Here is an 18,144-nt window from a genome sequence, read left to right as displayed (position 1 = left end):
AATTAGCATTTTGCGGTGAAGAGTATGAAGAGCTTAACTGCTCCAATCAAACCGGGTGATTCAAAACTGGCCTAATCAAGATGTTAAATGGAGGTTGCAGCTGGATGACCTGGAGTAAATGGCCTGAAAATGTTCATGGGTCTCACTAACCTCAGTCACCTGTATAGTGAGGATAATTTTATATTAGAAAAACACAAAAATAAGCAAAACAGACAAATAAATAGAACAAAAATACTTATGTTTTGCATTGTTAATGTGAATACTTAAAGTGACATTTTCTACCCAAAAACGTGTTTTGGGTGTTTGAATTAACTACCTCTCTGAGCCATTGCTTTGACTGGCCTGCCTCAAAAAATGTTGCCATATGAAGAGAAAATTAGCATGCCAAAGTTTAATTGTTAAATTATTACTGGGTGCAAAAGGAGGCCTCGCTGCCATTTCACAACGTTTCCAAATGGTGTCGAACCCTCGTGGCACATAATGTAATTGCCAACAATTAGAGAGAGGGCTCTCTATGAAAGTTGATTGGTGCAGGCAGCCTCCGCTTTCTGAATGGGGCCGTTGCTTTCGTCAACGAGTGGGTCCATTAAGCCGGCAGCCTGGTCGGGGCGGACCGTCGATGTGCAAAAGTACTCAACAGCTGCAGATGAACAGCATAAATATCAACAGTATCAGACAATGAGTGCAATGTGTTAACAAAACCTTTTTTCCTGCGAAAACAAGATGAGTGTCCTGAAGACAAACTGGTCACATCCTTGTATTGTATTGTATTGTATCAGACAGCACATTTTTTGGTAATTTGTTACCCTACGTAAGCACCTTCTAGTTTAAAACCATTACTCTAACTTGACCACAAAGTATGCATGGTTATGTCATGGTGGCTTTGGTTTAATATTTGAGGAAAACTTAAAAGGCAGCTCTAACAAAGTATTGAGAATTAGCACAAAATGTACAAAAAGATTTTTGATAACCGCATACTTCAAACAAACTAAAAGTATATTTGAAAAAATACAAATTTGATGGAACTATTTCACATTTAAAGACCTTTTTCGTTTGTGGGACATGTGAAAGATAAAGAAAATAAATAATTACTTTGCATAAATCTGGGGTAAAGCTGAATACTCTGTTTTTATCTATTTACTATGTAATCGCTTCATGCTCTTTTATCATGTATGTGATGTGCGAATGCTGAAGTATGTTGTAACAGTTTGCAGCGCTGTGTCCTAGAACAAATTTCCTCCCTGAGGACAATAGAGTTTACCTTACCTTACCTTATAACATCAGGATTTCTATTCATTTGAAGTTGTTGAAGGGATTTCTGAAAGGGCTCTTTGATGAAAATCCTGTTTTTAACTTGTTCTTGTGGCATTTTTCTGATGATGGAGGATATATAAAGACAATTACGCTTAAAATTGTATTTCCAAGTATTTTTTTATTCAAATTGTTGTAAATCAGGAGTACAGGAATAAATGTTGTTTGAAAAAGATCTTATTTGTAACATAGAAAATACGCTGGGCGGGCCACAAACTCCAATGCATCAACTTGTAGACTTCTAAATCCATGTATGTCTTTGTTTTCCTCATCTGAACTGGCATCTGGCTCAAAATTGTACAGCTACATAGCGCCAATATTGCTTGTCATTTCTGTTGCATCACTAAATGGGGGGTGTGAGGTGTCAGGGGCTGTAGACCAGCAGGAGATCATGTAAACAGAGAGCTCTCAGTTATCAGTGATGGGAAGATGGAGTGTGGTTGCTTCGCACCAACGGCTCCGCTCAACCTTTAAGCCAACTCGATTTTGGCTGGAAACAGCATAATCATACTTAACGATTCCTTAGTTTCATTTTCTGGATTGATCCATAAATGCACATCTTTTCACTACATTCATTTAAAACTTCTTTTTCTTTCAGGCTGTAGTAAGTCATTCTTTTATCAAGTCTTTTCTGAATATTTTTAGGTAAATTGAGGTAAATAAATTTAAACCTGCAGCATGGAAATGACACAAAGTTTAGTGAGGACATGACATTATATGTAACATTATATCAAAAATGTTTATTAATAAAAGGAAGGTCTAATCTCAGCAGCATTTAACAATATTGACAGGCTTCACACATATATGCTGTTAAGCTTTTTTTTAATAAAATATGTCACCTGTACATTTGGTTTTAAGAATTTTGTATTTCGAATGAACAACAAGGTTTTGAGGGTTAACCATTATCCGTTCATGCAAATATTACACTTTCAGTCTCAGTTTTAGAAGCTGGAAATGTTGGAATTGGATAAAGTTTTATTTTAATTCAGAGAATAAAACCCCTCACTCCCATGTTCCTTTGAACAGTATAGCTCACACAGCCCCTTTGATGAGTGATTTGTTGAACCAGAACTACGACAAAAGGTATTTTCCTGCCTTTCAAAACAGCAAATGCCTTTTTTATGTTGCTCCAACTCTCTGCACACAACTTGAAACAAGGCTACAATTGTGGATATCACTAAACAATGACATTTTTCTTTCTTTCACTCCCTAAATTCCTCATATCATCTTTACACAGATGAGTAATTTGTCTGTCATGAAGCCGAGGACATCGCCCGACTGCCTACTTATTTCACTGACAACGCTGTTATTAGCGGTAAACCGAGCCAACGCCACATGAATCTGCCTACTGTTCATGAGACCAGGGTTCGTTTCAGCGATTAATTCGATAAATATATTAATTATGAATCTGGATGACAGTACAATCAGATTGTCAGGCTTCCAGGCATGGCCTTTTGTGGTAATTCCACTTTGAGTTTGGGACTCCTTGGGTTTCAGTAGCCATCATCCCTGGGGCTCAGCCTCTTATCAGCACCTGACCCATTCACTCAGTAATTTCCTGTGTGTTGTAATTAAATGGAGGCTTTCTGATTGCAAGCGACTCTCTTCAGGAGGGGCTTCTTGGGTTTCAGGGGCTGTTCAGGGATCTAACTGTGTGTTGCCCTCTGGAGACATGGGGCTCAAAATGTTTGATTTCAGTACTACTGTCTAATGTCGACAATGCTCTTGCATATTCCATTATTTATACTCAGATAAAGTAAGTGCAGTAGTGCTAAAAAATAAATGTTATAAATAATCAAAAAAAAAGTTTTATTATTTGTTTTGCTTAAATATTAATCAAATGTAAATCTTCAAGAAATTGTAAACCACAAAACTAAAACTAGAGATTAATGTATCAACCTAAGGTATTGTTATTTTTTAATATAAATAAATGCTATATTTATTGAACTAATGTGTTTATACTTCTTAGAAAAACTAACAGATTGAAAGTTATGTTAATCATAATTTTATTTCTGAAAGAATCAATAAAATCTAAGATTTAAAGCAATATTTATTCAGCAATGGATGTCAGCTATAATTATTTCATAATAAAGGTTTGTAATTGTCTAAACATTCAACAGTAGGAGATATAAAGCACAAGATGCAAAAACTAAGGTGTGTTTGATCAAATGGAAAATTCAAAATAAGAAAAAAATAGAAAAACTTAAATGTTAATATTTTTTAAGCGACACCTCACCAAAGCTTAGATCAAAGTGCTGTACAATAAGATAATAAAAAACTGAAAATGAGTCAATATAATAACAGTATAATGACAAAACAGCTTTGTAAAAAAAAAGATGTAATAATATGAGTAAAATTAATAAAATAAAACAATAAAGTAAACACCAAGTTATTGAAAAAAACAGAGCTCAACTGTATTTGTAAAGACTTAGAACCAGGAGAGTTTGAGCTGGATGAATAAACTTAATTAAAATGATTATGCTGCTTTTTTCAACTGATAAGGTAGCAGCATTTTTTCAGATTGGATTATTTCAGGAGCCACATCATTAAGGCTATTAGTATAAAAGATTCTGGTAAATTTTCATAAATGTTAAACCAGGGGTCTGCAACCTTTAACACTAAAACACCCCTTTGGTCCAGTTTCTTTCTGACCAAAACCAAGTGAGAGCCACGAAATCACATCACATTTGAAAAAACACTTACTTTTATTAAGGCCATCATTTATAAAATATAGCTTATAATTATTTAAAATAATTTCATTATAAAAGTATTATATTTTTTACAACAATTGTAACTTTTTTATAAACTTTCTGCAGCAACACATACAAGTCCCTTTGCAAAATATCATCCATCCTGTCAAAAAAGGTCCTCCAGCTGCAACAGATTTACTTGAATAAAAAATGCAAGAAAGCCAGAACAAACATGGATTTTTCTATCATTATGACTGCCATCCTTTTTCTTCTTTTACTATAGACTTTAAACATGACGAAATTGATGTATTATCCCTTTTTTTGTATTCGGTACACGTAAATGCATTTTTACCTTTGCCTCTGAACAGTAACTAGACACTGTTGTGCAGCAGAAGATAGAACATGTGTTTTAATCTTAAACCACCACAAAACTTTATTAACTGAAACTAATAAACCAATATTACACACTCATAATTATTTCAAATCATCAACAATGTTCTTCAAAGCCAAAGAGGCAAAATGGAAGGATAAAAGAGTTTCAAGTTGGCAGACGCCTGGGTCAAAGAAACTGTTACTATTGTTTATTGTAAAAGAATAAAACATACATTTTCACAAATTTCCCAGGTTCGAAGTGTCTGGTCCTATGGCTAACAGCTGCAAAATCAATTATATAAATATATTTATAATGGTCAGTGTCACAAGAAGAGGCAGACAGTTGGTTCCAAATGCAGCAGGTTTATTAGCTCAGCTAAAAGTCCACAAAGCTTAATCAGGGTCAGGCTGGCAGGAGTCGATAACAGGCATAAACAGAGGAGAGACAGGATGGTCAAAATCCAGACGAGGGTCAGGGCAGGCAAACAGAGACAGGAGACAGCTATAATGTTCTGTAATGAAGGCAGAGTGGCACAAATACTTTACATTTAGGGATGGCCCGTTTGACACGGGGCTTCGGCGCGCGGTTCACCTTCATGAAACAGAGTGTTTCGGCACAATGTTTCAAAGCGTGTGTCAACCAGCGCAGATCACGTGATTGATGACGTATGACGCGCCAAATGCATCACTCACCTGAACCAGGTTTCAGATCTCAGGTGTGTTTGATCAGAAGGGCGCGCTGTTGTCTATAAATACAGATGAATCCCAAACAACGTTTCCCGACCAGTTCTGTTGTTTCCCGTGTATCGTAAGAATCAACGTCATGGCACCCGGTAAAAAACGTTCTGTGGCTTGGGATCATTTCAACTTGATTTCTCCAAATAAGGTAATACACTATTAACGTTATTTTATTAGTAGCCATTGCTGATTATGTCAGTTTTATAGGTATGTCTGTCAGTTGAAAGGAATCATTTTTATTCTTTCCATTTTTTTTTTTAGGTGCAATGTTTGATTTGCAAACATGAATTTGCATTTAATGATAGTACATCCTCCATTATGCGACATCTCCGCTCCGTTCATCATGTTGAAACTCCGCAGTCGGCAAATCAAGCCTTCAATCCACCTTGTATTGGTAATAAGAATATATCCAACTAATGGCACACTAAGAACTGAAACAGATAGCTCAGTGGAAAAATCAGTGACATGTGAATGCTGAGGTTCCAGGTTCGAGGCTCAGCTTCTACAATTAATATTTTTTTTTTTTTCTTCATATGTATATTTTGCAGTGTCAAGAAAGCAAGAACTTGATTCTGCATTGGTGGATATGATTGTAATGGATGCACAACCATTTTCAATTGTTGAAGACAAAGGCTTCAAGGTAAGGTGGCTAATATTATATAGCATTTACATTATTTATGTTTTTGTGTACATAATAAGCTGTATTTTATTTGTCACTATTAGGCTTTTGTCAACCTTTTGGACCCATCCTACATAATTCCTAATAGGAAGGCCTTGAGGACAATGGTGGAGGAGAAGTACAAAGCCAAAAAGGAGAAGGCTTTAGATGTGGTTAGCAGGGCCTCTGCTGTCAGCCTTACAGCAGACATGTGGACATCCATTAACATGGACGCTTACTTGGCTGTAACATGCCATTTTATCACCGAGGAGGTAGGTATCCCCTGCTTTGTGCAATGCTTTGGTTTATGTATCTCAGTTTGACTTTGTTCATTCTAGGTGGAGCTGGCCTCTGTGGTCTTGGGGGTTCTGAAGTTTCCCCAAACCCACACTGCAGCTCACTTGGCTGAGGCCAAAAATCTTCTCATGGAAGAATGGGGAATTAAAGGGAAGGTGCGAGCCAGATCAATAAAGTACAAAATCATTCATCAATATGGCCTCCCAATACCTAATATACATGATTTGTGAACATGTAATCTTTCTTCCAGGTGACAGGCCTGGTTACAGACTGTGCTCCCAACATGGTTGCATGTGCTAATATATTACTGCTTCGGCACATAATGTGTTTTGCACATATCCTTAATTTGGTGGTGAAAAAGTCCCTTGCCCAAACCCCTGAACTAGAGGATATCCGAAGTAAGGGGCGTAGGATTCTCGGTCTTTTTAAATCCAGCACCACAGCGAAGGAGAAGCTGTCAGAGATGCAGCGACAGCTGGCCAGGCCAGAGCACAAATTAATACAAGAGGTGAAACATTTTCTTTTTTTTAAATCTAAGATTTTACATGTTTTTGCAGTTGTTTATTGTGTTACTTTCTTCTCTCCTTTAAAATGTGCTTGCTGTCTTATCTTAGGTGGAAACAAGATGGAACAGCACATTTAATATGTTGGAAAGGTTGTTTAAGGAGAGAGAGCCACTGGGGGCAGCTCTGGCCACCCTCCATACAGACCTTCCTCCACTCACCTCAGAGGACTACCAGGCCATACACCACTGCTTGAGCATTCTTTCACCGTTTCAAGAGGCCACAGTTGAGCTTTCGACAGAAAAACGAGTGTCAGCATCCAAAGTCATTCCCATGGTCAAAACGCTGAAACATTACATCTCAAGCAGGTGTGGTCAGATCACACACCCACTTGGTGAAAAACTGGCCACTAACTTGAAGAACAATCTCCATGAGAGGTTTTCAGCTCTGGAGAAGGCTCTGTCAATGGCAACCTTGTTGGACCCAAGGTTTAAAGAGCTGGGGTTCTGCAGCCAAGGCTCTGCCCACACGGCCATAGAGCGACTCACTAAAGAGTGTGCTGCAACAATGCAGGCGCTACTTCCAGAGGCACAGCCACAGTCGCCACCTAGAGAAGGTCCTTCAAGTCAGCAGGAAGATGGTGGTCTCTGGGCCCTGCTGGACAGGCATGTGGGGGTTCAACAGCAGGTGACCAGCACAACTGCCAGTGCAACAGTGGAGGTTCAGAGGTACAGTAAAGATTAGAATCCTCATCATAACTTCTGCTCATTTTAGACTGGTGCATGACAATAGGCTATTAATGTCCTTCTAGGTACTTAAAGGAACCTCACATCCCAAGGACTCAGGACCCACTGAGATACTGGGTTACCCACAAGGTTTTATACCCACATCTCTACAAGCTGGCAATGAAGTTTTTATGCACACCAGCTTCATCTGTGCCTTGTGAAAGGATCTTCTCCAAGGCTGGCGAAATCGTCAGCCAAAGACGAAACAGGCTGAAGCCCAGCACAGTGGAGAAAATTCTGTTTTTAAATAAAAATCTATAACATGTATCCCACCCAGTCATGTTAGACCCTGGTTCACAATCACTCATTCTCACTTTATACATGGCATTCACAATGTAACACAAGCACTTCTCACAAATCTTCAAACATTGTCTTTGTTTTATTTCCACACTGAAGTGTTACAAGGGCAAGGAACTTAGTGGAGTAGATGATATATGTCCTGTCTGCCACCAGATGCCGCTGTTCTGTGTGGTTTCGAAGCCCCAAATGCTTCATTCATTTTTCTGGCACATTTACACGAAGCCCCATGAGAGCTTCATGGGGCTTCGATTCCCATCCCTATTTACATTGAGCTCAGCTCAGTGCAGAGCTTAAGCATGCTGTGGTTGATTGAGTGAATAAGAGTCAGGTGTGCGGCCTCCAAGAAGTGTGGTTAGAACCCTGGAGATGGTTCCCGCTGGTGACCAGAGGGGGAGACAGAGTTCTGACTTCTGCCAGCATTTTTTTAATCACTAGAACCTTGTGACCATTTGGCGAATCCACAATAGAGGTTTAAACACCATTTTCAAAGCCCATCTGCTTTGTAAACCTAAGCCGAGGCCGAGTTCCAGTGTGAGAGAAGAGCTTAAAATCTGCCACAGTCTACTGTTACTTTGGAAACATCTAGTCTGTAGTAGAAGGCTATGGCTAAAATAATAAGGAGCTCATTGGTCTTTATGATTTGATGCACTTCAATATGATTTCAATCCCATTCTAAGAAGAAGACTCTAAAAGTAGAATTTAACTATCAAATTCTGAAGAGAACTGCAGCTTTTTTTTTATCATGGGCACTACGAGGATGGGCAATGATGCAATTTGAACAGATGCAACAAGCTTTTCTTTATCTGTCTGAGACAGGATGTACCTCGATTATAAATGTTCAATAAGTGAAATAAGGTGATCTTAGGAAAATGCAACCTATAACAAAATCCAAATTCATTTCTTTCTCTCGAGCAATTGGCTTGAGATAAAAAAGCCATAAGCCTAAAGGCCATAAGCCATAATGAAAATGTAACAAAGCTTTAAGAACAATATGTTGGTTTTTTCTAAAGTGCTCTGGGCCCCAAAAAACATGACGTTTGTGTTATTTTGTGTGTTTGTGTGCATGGTTTTAGTCATTGCTTTTGCTCAGTTCTGTGCTGTAATAAATTTTAATAATATTAGCTCCAAAATGAGAGAAAAGGATGGTTGCAGGCATGTATGGATGGACGGAATTGTTGGGTTTGTTGTTCTCACAATTTGAAAAACCGTGATTTGTGTTTTCACAAAGGTGGCACAGTTTTAAAGAACTCATAAAATATGCCGTCAGTCACAGCATTATCAAATCTAAGTAATTAGAATTTATAATTTTATATATTTATTCACTTAAACACTCAGGCCCCCAAAGCGCCATCCAGAAATACAAATTATCTCTGCTGCGCTCCTTCTGAAGCCACAAAAGCCTTCCCTGCTGCCCTCTTCTACTTCCCCTCTCTTGCAAGGCCTATAATTAAAATCCTGCTTTGTCATGTGGGCAAAGAAGGCCATTAATTCAGAGAATGGAGCCATTATGGAGGTTGTGGCTCCCAGGGTAGCACTGGGAGAGGTGGAGCCGTGCCTTTTCAACATTAATGGCCCCTGTGTGAGACTGCTATTAATCTCAACAAGAAGTGAAGTGGCTTTATCACAGTTGTGGGAGCAGGAGGATGCTCCCATAAGTACTGTAGAAATTAAGTGGAGTTTAGCATGGAGTCTTTTTAGGCACATTTGTCATAAAAAATGTGCTCAAATGGAAAAATCCCTTCTAATGTTCCTAATTTGTGTGCATAAATAAGATTTGTTAGTCCGTTTTAACCTCTGGCTGTTAATTGTTGATTTTCAAACAGCAATTATAGAGACAGCAATTTTCAAATTTCAAACTTTAGTCTTTGGTCAAAAAAGTTATGACATGTGATAGACAGGCAAGTTTTTCAATGATGGCTTTGATTTTTACCAATAATAACAGATACACAAAAACTGACAAAAACTGGCACCAACTACGATTTGCCACCAGGAGGAACCACCGTTCAAATTTTGCTGCAGTCTACTCTTGGCGATGGAGGATTAGTTTACAGATGGCTCTTACTTTGTGTGTAATACTCTCCTGTTTCACTGGATGGCAGGCATGATTTAAAAGCTTCATTTGTGTCATCACGCCAGTGAACTCTCAAAATGATCTGCTTGATTATCCACCCACCTCCCAGACACACAGAGGAGCTGCATCTTTTGTTTTCTAGTCTGGTTGGCAGAGATCACTCACACGCAAAGGAGGTTCCTATAAATAAACCGAGTTCATGTTGGTGGGTGGTGGATCCCCAGTATGTGTTTAAGACAACACTCTTCCTCACAATCCTTCAGAGACTTTGTAGAGCTCATCCTTCAGGAATCTGATCGGGTATCCATCTGCAGAGTGTCGTTCCTGTCCCCAATGTTTACATCGTGTGAGAGCTGTTTGCTCAACAGCAAACACCAACAAATAATTGGAATCTCCTCCAAGCTTGAAGGGGCTTTGATACAAACAAGAAAAAGCAAATGACACTCTCAAAGTCATGTAATCATCCTGATCGGAAATTAATTAAAACCCGTCGTCATCCCCTTGTCCCTTTGTTACATTCTGTTTGTGCTGGTTGAGTTAAGCCCGAATTAAAAGAATAATAATCAAGCATTTGCTTTCCTAATTAGATGTTTCTCTCAGAGGTGACAGAAACACTAAAGAAATTCAATTTTTTTAGATCACTGTAGTACCAAGTTTCTAATCCTTCCACTAAATTAGACAAATTAATTGGACAATTGACTTTAATGCACAGAGACGGGTACGAGAAAGTTAGAACACGAGTTTTCTGCAGGTGTAAGAACTCAGTCCTGTTAACTGAGTAGCTTCTGTTGAATGTGGAGGAGAAGCAAGCCTTCCCTTCTTCTTTCATAATCCTTTCATTCTTCCCATTCTTCTCAAAGCGAGAAAGTCCACAAGACTTTCTTGTTATTTTACTTATCCTCTCACATGTGGAGAAGTCTATAATAATCCAAGTATGACTTTGTGCACAGAGAAGCTCATATATCACCCTGCCAAGCATTTTCACAACAATGGCTTCTAAATTAAGCACAAGATGATAAAAAAAAAATAAAGTTTGTAGTTATTTGCACTGTATCTTATATACACAGATTATAAGGATGCAATGAAATTCTCCCAAAAGAAAAACGGTTCCTATTCGAAGGTAGTTGGTTCAATTCCCAGCTAAACAGTAAGTATGGTGTATTCCAAGAATGGAATTTATTAAAAAGCGTGTCTTGTTAAGACATTTTCATGAACCTAAGTGTGGAGTTAGTCCTCCATTTTCCTACTTAGATCAAAGTCTAATGAGAAAACATTTAATATTTTGCTGATAATGAAATGTTTAAGTTTCCTTTTTTTCTTGCATACAGATGATATTTCAACTTAGGTTTATCTATTCACATGAAGCACTTGTATCATTGTAATACAATATCACATGATGCTGCACAAAAATGTACTTGTCTAAGTGTTTTTGATTAAAAAACCTTGGCCTGCATTTGATGAAGCATCACAGCTTTTAAACAATTTAGGAATTCATGAATTGACAGTTAACACAGTTGTTGCCCTTTTAAAAACAGTACTATAACTGTTGATTACCAATAAAACTTTGATTTTTTTTTAATATCCAAACTTTTGTGATTTTTTTCAAAGCAGACTAGATGTTGTTAGATATTGCACTTCTGATCAAAGACTTCTTATAAGATTAAAGGTTGATATAAGGTCAAATTATTTAGACAGTTATGACATTTTGAAATGCACATATAAAAAAACAGAACACAGACAAAAAAGAGGGAAACACATATTCTGATGAAATTTTCCAAATTGTTGTAGGTCTAGTAAACATGGCTGTGGCACTTTTGTATCCGTGACAAGCAAGCTGGATTATACCAGTGATAATAGGTTTGATCTTCAAAGAAAAAAGCTGTTATCATAAAGCATGCGTGCATTGTTCAAACAAGCAGATGGGGTCGATCACAGGATGTAATCACAGACAAAGAGACATCTGAACAAGGAACTTCCAGCCTTTCATCTTCAAATGCTTTCCAACAGCCTCATTAAGCTGGAGGCTTTCCTGATCTCTCATTGACTCAACCATCCGCTAATTATAGTCTCATCTGATGAGACCAGGTAGCTGGAGATGTGACGAAATAATGTTCATCGAGAGCTCTTTCCAACTCAGACTCCCCTTATCATAACTGGCTATGTTTGCACGAGGAAAATCAGATGTAACTGTAACACAAACCCTCAGACAATAATCTAGTGTGGCTTTTAATACGTTTTGTGGCTCTACAAGATCACAAGAAAAATAAAAATAAAAACAGGTCTTTCAGTTCTTAAGTTTCCCATAAATTATTAACCTGATTAAAAATCTACAACCTAAAAAAAACATAATGACTCTATTTGTTCATTATTTGATTATCAAAACCAAAATGCATGAACTATAAATGAAGAGTGGACCTTTAGTGGGTCAAAAAGGATTTTTTTTAAATGAACCAGGTTGGTGTTGTTAATTAAAATTGTATTGTAACAATTCATTGTAACACAAGCCAAAAGCTTGTTAGTTTTTCTGACATAAAGCATGTAAGTGTGTGCTAACACAATTCTGCTAAGGAAAGACCTCAATTAATATTAAAGGAGTTACAGTGATTGTGACTAAGTCTGGAAACATTTATGAAGCATTTTTAAAGTATTTTAAGTGTTAATTATTGTTTCCAGGTAGGAAACATGAGATGAACATACTTGAGAGTACATTTCAAGGACATACCATAAATGATCAGGAAAAATGACAAAAATAACAAGACAAAGTACTGCATCTTAGACCAGGAACCAAGTCCTTAAAAATCATTGATGCCACATAAAGAAACGCCTTTAAAATGTTTAGCAAAAATGTCCAGATTTCTCCCTTTTGTACCAAGCTGCATAAAGATGACTGCTTGTGTGAAAGTCAAAAGATGCATCAACACTATTTGTCTATGACCAGACCATAGATATCGGGAATAAACTTCTCTTTTGAAGCATTTATAGGAGCATAAGTCATATTTTATCTTTGTAAGAACATCAAGTGACCATGACACTTCCACTGAGACATTTCCACTGTGTGCAATAGCTTGTTGATACAAAGATCTGAATGTTAAAGCTTCTTGCAGTACAAAAAGAAAAAGACTGCAAGTATGGACTGTTAAGACTTTTTCATAGAATTCCAAAGTGATTCTAAAACAAGTGAAAACTTTGGGCACAGTGTCCAGAAAACCAGACTTTGAGCTGAACATGAAACGTCTGCATAGCAAAGTTTTCCGGATTCAAAAGGACCAAAAGCTGAGCAGGAACTGAGTTATGAAATACATTCTTGATCTGAAGCACACCTTTCAATGTCAAACCGAATGTCTAAAAAACTTGCTTGAAGGTGCTTTGATGGTCCAGTCAAAGTGGACACTGTAACAGAGAAGTAGTTATTTAGGAGAACTGTGCTTCAGGAAGTAAAGAAGAGTAATCACAAGATTTCTCTAGGATGAAAGAATTAGGAAGTTTTCCTGTTTTTTGCTGAAAGAAAAGAAAGGGTCATTTTGTGAGCCATTTGCTGTTTGTTGCCATTGTCGTTGTTACTGACTGATGTCTGAAAAAGAAGCCATAAATATAGACCTTGTAAATATGAGTCGTAATACTTCAAAATAATATCTCTCTAGTGAAAATGTAAAAAAAGTTCAAACAACAAAACAAAAAGGGAGGAAAAACAGTAACTGGTAAGAGAAAAATGCAAATAGAGAGAGACAGTAAAAAGTCACATTTGGTTTATTGACTAAATGTATGGAATTCGGCAGACTCAAAAAAATTATTGTGAAAATCCTGTTTTTATAGTTTAAAAGAATTAAAATTCTATGTTAACAGTCATTTTGTTTGTATAATGGGTGCAGAAAGTAGTTAAAATAACTAATAAAACAGTAATCAGACAAAGACAAGTGCAATTAAGTAAAAACACTGGTACTTCAATACAAATATATCCAACTTAAAGTAAAAAGTTTAACCCTTGTGCTATCCTATGAACTCACCCTTCCATTGACGTGTTCTCCCTAACCTGACAAAGATGGATAAAGGTGAAGAGGATTTCATGTAATCCATGGACACCAGTGAAGATCATAAATCATTGAAGAAAAAAGGTTCAGCGCACTGTCTAGTGGGTCTAGATGACCCAACTCCCAAAGTTAAAGTGCCTAGGATAGGACAAGGGTTAATGCAGAAAGGTCTTAAAGTAAAACAGCACAAAAATTATTATTTTATTTTTTCCCCTCTTTTTTTTAAATTTACTAGAAGAAGAATTTACTTTCTTGTTCACTGATATCAGAAATCTTAGAAATGAAGAGTAATTTTGTAATTTTCACATGACTGCACTAGCTGCATGAACTGAGATCAGTGAAAGATATGAATTATGACCAAGTCTGGGGGTATCAGGAAGCCTGGCCTCTCAGCTTTAGTGTCAGCAGTGTCAACACCTTAGCTTCTCTGTACCTGAAGGTTGACATTTAGCTCCTTTTCTGTTCGAGTGTCCGCTCTCTCTTCATATGTGAGCTAAAATACTGCTCCACTTGTTAGCACTCTGAGAAACATAACTCAGAATATTTGCAATTTAACATGAAACTTTTCTGATTCAAATCTCTCTTCTTATGAAGAAGCATCGGTCTTAAAGCACTAAACAAAATAAGTCACATGTCTACTTAACCGGATCTACCATAAGAGGAATTTGGTCAAATCTGGTCAAATACCCTCATGATCTTCAGTGTTGAAAAGACCTACTGCATGCTAAAACATTGGACAAAAGGCTACGAATATTGTAAGATACTGACTATACTTTCAGAACTTTGCTATTCGTACTTATGAAAACATTTGTCAAACATTAAGGTCCTAGTTTTAACCCTTGAATGCCTGAATTTATTTCCAATTATATAAAAATATTTATTCTTCTATGGTTTTTCTGTTCAATGTCATGCTAAATTAAGTTGAGTGCTAAATTTAATTTGCGATGCAAATTGGCGACATACAGCATGAAGGGGTTAAATCTGTGTGTTTCCAGATGACATTTGCATGAGCTCCAGCTTTTGTCATGGTGCCTCTGTCAGACTCCTCCCCCTCTTCAGCTTCACCTGTCGCAACCAGCTGTTCCTGCTCACCTCATCACCCTGCAGCCTCTTAAGGAGACCCTGGATCATTATTCGACGCCAGTTCGTTGTTGTTCCTACGGTGCTTAGTCTGGCCACTTCAAGTCTTCCCTCATGCCTGTCTGCTCCTCGCTAATACTTTGTTTCTATGCTGCTTCAGGAAACCTCACCCACGAGAAGCTCACCTGGTTGCAGTCCATCATCCGCTCGCCTCACCATCCTTCGTCTCTGACTCCATCTTGGAAATCACGGTTACTGCCATCAAGACCCTCCAGCCTCCTCCTCTGGTCGTCCAAGTATCCTGGGATTTATCCATTGTTCATAAATGCCTTCCCAACTGTGAAAAGTATTAAAACTTTTCCCATCGAACACGCCGCCTCCCGAGTCTCCTTCCGGGTTCCAGCATCTGGGTCTGTCACTCTCGCGAGATCATGACAGAACGAACTGGCCATACTTCCGACCCAGCTGACCCGGAAGGGCTCCGTCATGCTGTTACTCAACAAGGTATTTTTCTGGGACTTCATTCTAACTTACTCTCTCGCATTACGTCTGTTCAAGAGGATCTGGTTTCTCGAATCAAAGATATCACTCGGACTCTTAATGAGTTTACTGATCAAACCTCAAGGCCCACAGTCTCTGCTCCGCCTCCTGCTTCCGGCAACACTCCGGCCGTCACTTCCTCCCCGTCAGTTGAAAACATCCGTCTTCAACCAGAACCATTCCACGGAGAGGTTGAGGCCTGCAGCGGGTTTTTGCTTCAATGTCAGCTTCTTTTCCAAATGGCACCCAGGTACTACCATTCCGACCAAAGCAAAATCTCTCTCATTGTAAATTCGCTCCGCAATAAGGCTCTTCGGTGGGCCCAGGCCTTTTTGGCCGCTCACCCTATCACTCACCTCCCCTTTGACCGGTTCATTGGTGAATTTTGCCTCGTGTTTGACCAGCCGCGAAAACAGGAAGAAGCCACTCGGCGGTTACTCAGCCTCAGGCAGGGTAACCGTTCAGTGAGTAATCATATCATAGACTTCCGTATTTTGGCGGTCGAAGCCGGCTGGCCCGACGTCGCCCTCAAGGGGATTTTTTATCAGTCGCTTAATGAAAAAATTAAAGACCATCTATGTACCCAACCAGAAACCAACCATTTTGAAGAACTTGTATCTGCCGCTCTTCGCTCAGACATGCGGCTCCGTGAACGTCAGGCTGAACGTAATCATTCTTCTGACGAACCATTGCACGTAGGGCACTCCAAGCTAACCCCCGAAGAGAGACAGAAACGCAGTAATGAGGGTCTCTGCTTCTATTGTGGAGATGCCGGTCACATTGTTTCACAATGTTCGAAACGTTTAAGCTCTCGTACTCCCTCGCCAAGTGTCAGGTTGCAAGGGAATCTTTCGGAAGATTCTTCTAGTCCTTTTTTGTTTGTTCCTGCCAAGATCTCCAATCTTAACCTCGTTCACAAGCTTAGCGCTCTCATAGACTCTGGTGCTGAACACAGTTTTATCGACTCTAATCTTGTTCGTCAACTCAAATTACCTGTTGAATCACTTGACGTTCCCGTTAAGGCCGCTGGATTGGGGGGTAAACAGTTATCTAGAATCACACTCCGTACCAAGCCCATCTTGTTATTTACCTCAGGTAATCATCGGGAATATCACCAATTCTTTGTTACTGACTCCCCTCAGACCCCTGTTATTTTGGGGTTCTCTTGGTTACATTTACATAATCCTCATATTGACTGGTCGTCTATCCGCATTGTAAATTGGAGTACTTATTGCATGGCCAACTGCTTACATTCCGCCCTTCCGTCCACACCCACTGCTTATCCTCTGGAAGATCCTGACATTGATCTTTCTAAGGTGCCGACCTGCTATCATGATCTCAAGGCTGTATTTAGTAAATCCAAAGCCTGTGCTTTACCACCCCATAGGCCTTATGATTGCGCTATCGAACTTCTCGATGGGGCCCCCCTACCCAAAGGAAGATTATTCAATCTCTCCGGTCCCGAGAAGACCGCCATGGAGAACTACATCCAGGAAGCTCTCTCCCTCGGTCACATTCGACCCTCATCCTCGCCGGTCGGTGCTGGGTTTTTCTTTGTTGAAAAGAAAGATCAGTCCCTTAGACCTTGTATTGATTATCGGGAACTCAATCAAATAACCGTAAAGGATAAGTACTCTCTTCCACTTATCAACTCCGTTTTCGATTCTGTCCAAGGGTCCAATATATTTACTAAACTCGATCTCCGGAATGCTTACCATCTAGTTCGGGTTCGCGAGGGAGATGAATGGAAAACAGCTTTTACCACCCCCCTCGGGCATTACGAGTACTTAGTCATGCCCTTCGGCCTCACCAACGCCCCCCGCTGTGTTCCAGCGTCTCGTGAATGATGTCCTCCGGGACTTTCTCAACCGATTTGTTTTCATCTATCTAGACGATATTCTCATCTACTCTGGCGATCCCTCCGAACATCAGCACCATGTCCGCCTGGTCCTAGAGCGCCTATTAGAAAACAAACTTTTCGTGAAAGCGGAGAAATGTGAGTTTCATGTGAACACTATAGCATTCTTGGGATACATTCTAGAGGCTGGTAAAATCAGGCCCGACCCCTCTAAAATAAAGGCCGTGTCTGAATGGGAGGTCCCCGTATCTCGCAAAAAACTGCAGCAGTTTTTGGGTTTTGCCAATTTTTATAGAAGATTCATCCGGAACTATAGCAGCATCGCAGCCCCTCTGACGCAGCTCACCTCTGTCAAAATCCCCTACGTCTGGAATCCTGCCGCTGATGCCGCCTTCAAAAAACTTAAGGAACTGTTCATTTCTGCCCCCATACTGATTCAACCTGACGTCCACAAACAATACATAGTCGAGGTGGATGCATCGGACTCCGGGGTTGGCGCTGTGTTATCACAGCGGGAAACGCCCTCTGGCAAACTAAAACCATGTGCCTTCTTCTCCCGAAAACTCAGCCCCGTGGAGCAGAATTATGATGTCGGGAACAGGGAGCTACTTGCCATCAAGCTTGCTCTCGAGGAATGGCGCCACTGGCTGGAGGGGCAGAACAACCGTTTATTGTTTGGACAGATCATAAGAACCTCGCTTATTTACGCACAGCCAAACGTTTGAATGCCAGACAAGCCCGTTGGTGTCTGTTTTTTGATAGATTCCACTTCACTATTTCCTATCGCCCTGGCAGCAAGAACGGCAAACCCGACGCCCTCTCCCGGAAATACAACGTCACAGACTCCCCTTCATCTCCTACCATCGTACCCGATTCATGTTTCGTGGGCAATCTCACATGGGATATCGAGTCC

The 18,144-nt window shown here is 39.4% G+C and overlaps 1 protein-coding gene across 1 annotated transcript; it reads left to right on the top strand.

Moving 5' to 3' along the window:
• The first annotated feature begins 4,928 nt into the window (after window positions 1–4,928).
• On the top strand, window positions 4,929–7,621 carry LOC110014297 (E3 SUMO-protein ligase ZBED1-like). The gene is made up of 8 exons (XM_023949749.2): window positions 4,929–5,259; window positions 5,373–5,505; window positions 5,660–5,751; window positions 5,835–6,041; window positions 6,108–6,221; window positions 6,317–6,574; window positions 6,681–7,297; window positions 7,381–7,621. The coding sequence occupies exons 1-8, from the start codon at window positions 5,197–5,199 to the stop codon at window positions 7,613–7,615; spliced, it is 1,719 nt and encodes a 572-aa protein (XP_023805517.1). The 5' UTR covers window positions 4,929–5,196; the 3' UTR covers window positions 7,616–7,621.
• The last annotated feature ends 10,523 nt before the right edge of the window (window positions 7,622–18,144 follow it).

This window comes from Oryzias latipes, chromosome 19 (assembly GCF_053564925.1).
Source record: "Oryzias latipes strain Hd-rR chromosome 19, Olatipes_Hd-rR_3.1".
Classification (NCBI taxonomy): Eukaryota; Metazoa; Chordata; class Actinopteri; order Beloniformes; family Adrianichthyidae; genus Oryzias; species Oryzias latipes.
This window is presented reverse-complemented; position numbering and strand designations above follow the sequence as displayed.

Bases quoted from the DNA above. Each gene is read 5' to 3' on its own strand.
- LOC110014297 (XM_023949749.2), top strand. From the start codon at position 5,197: ATGGCACCCGGTAAAAAACGTTCTGTGGCTTGGGATCATTTCAACTTG. The intron at 6,042-6,107 runs GTAGGTATCCCC...TGTTCATTCTAG, and splicing joins GCCATTTTATCACCGAGGAG to GTGGAGCTGGCCTCTGTGGT. The intron at 6,222-6,316 runs GTGCGAGCCAGA...TCTTTCTTCCAG, and splicing joins AATGGGGAATTAAAGGGAAG to GTGACAGGCCTGGTTACAGA.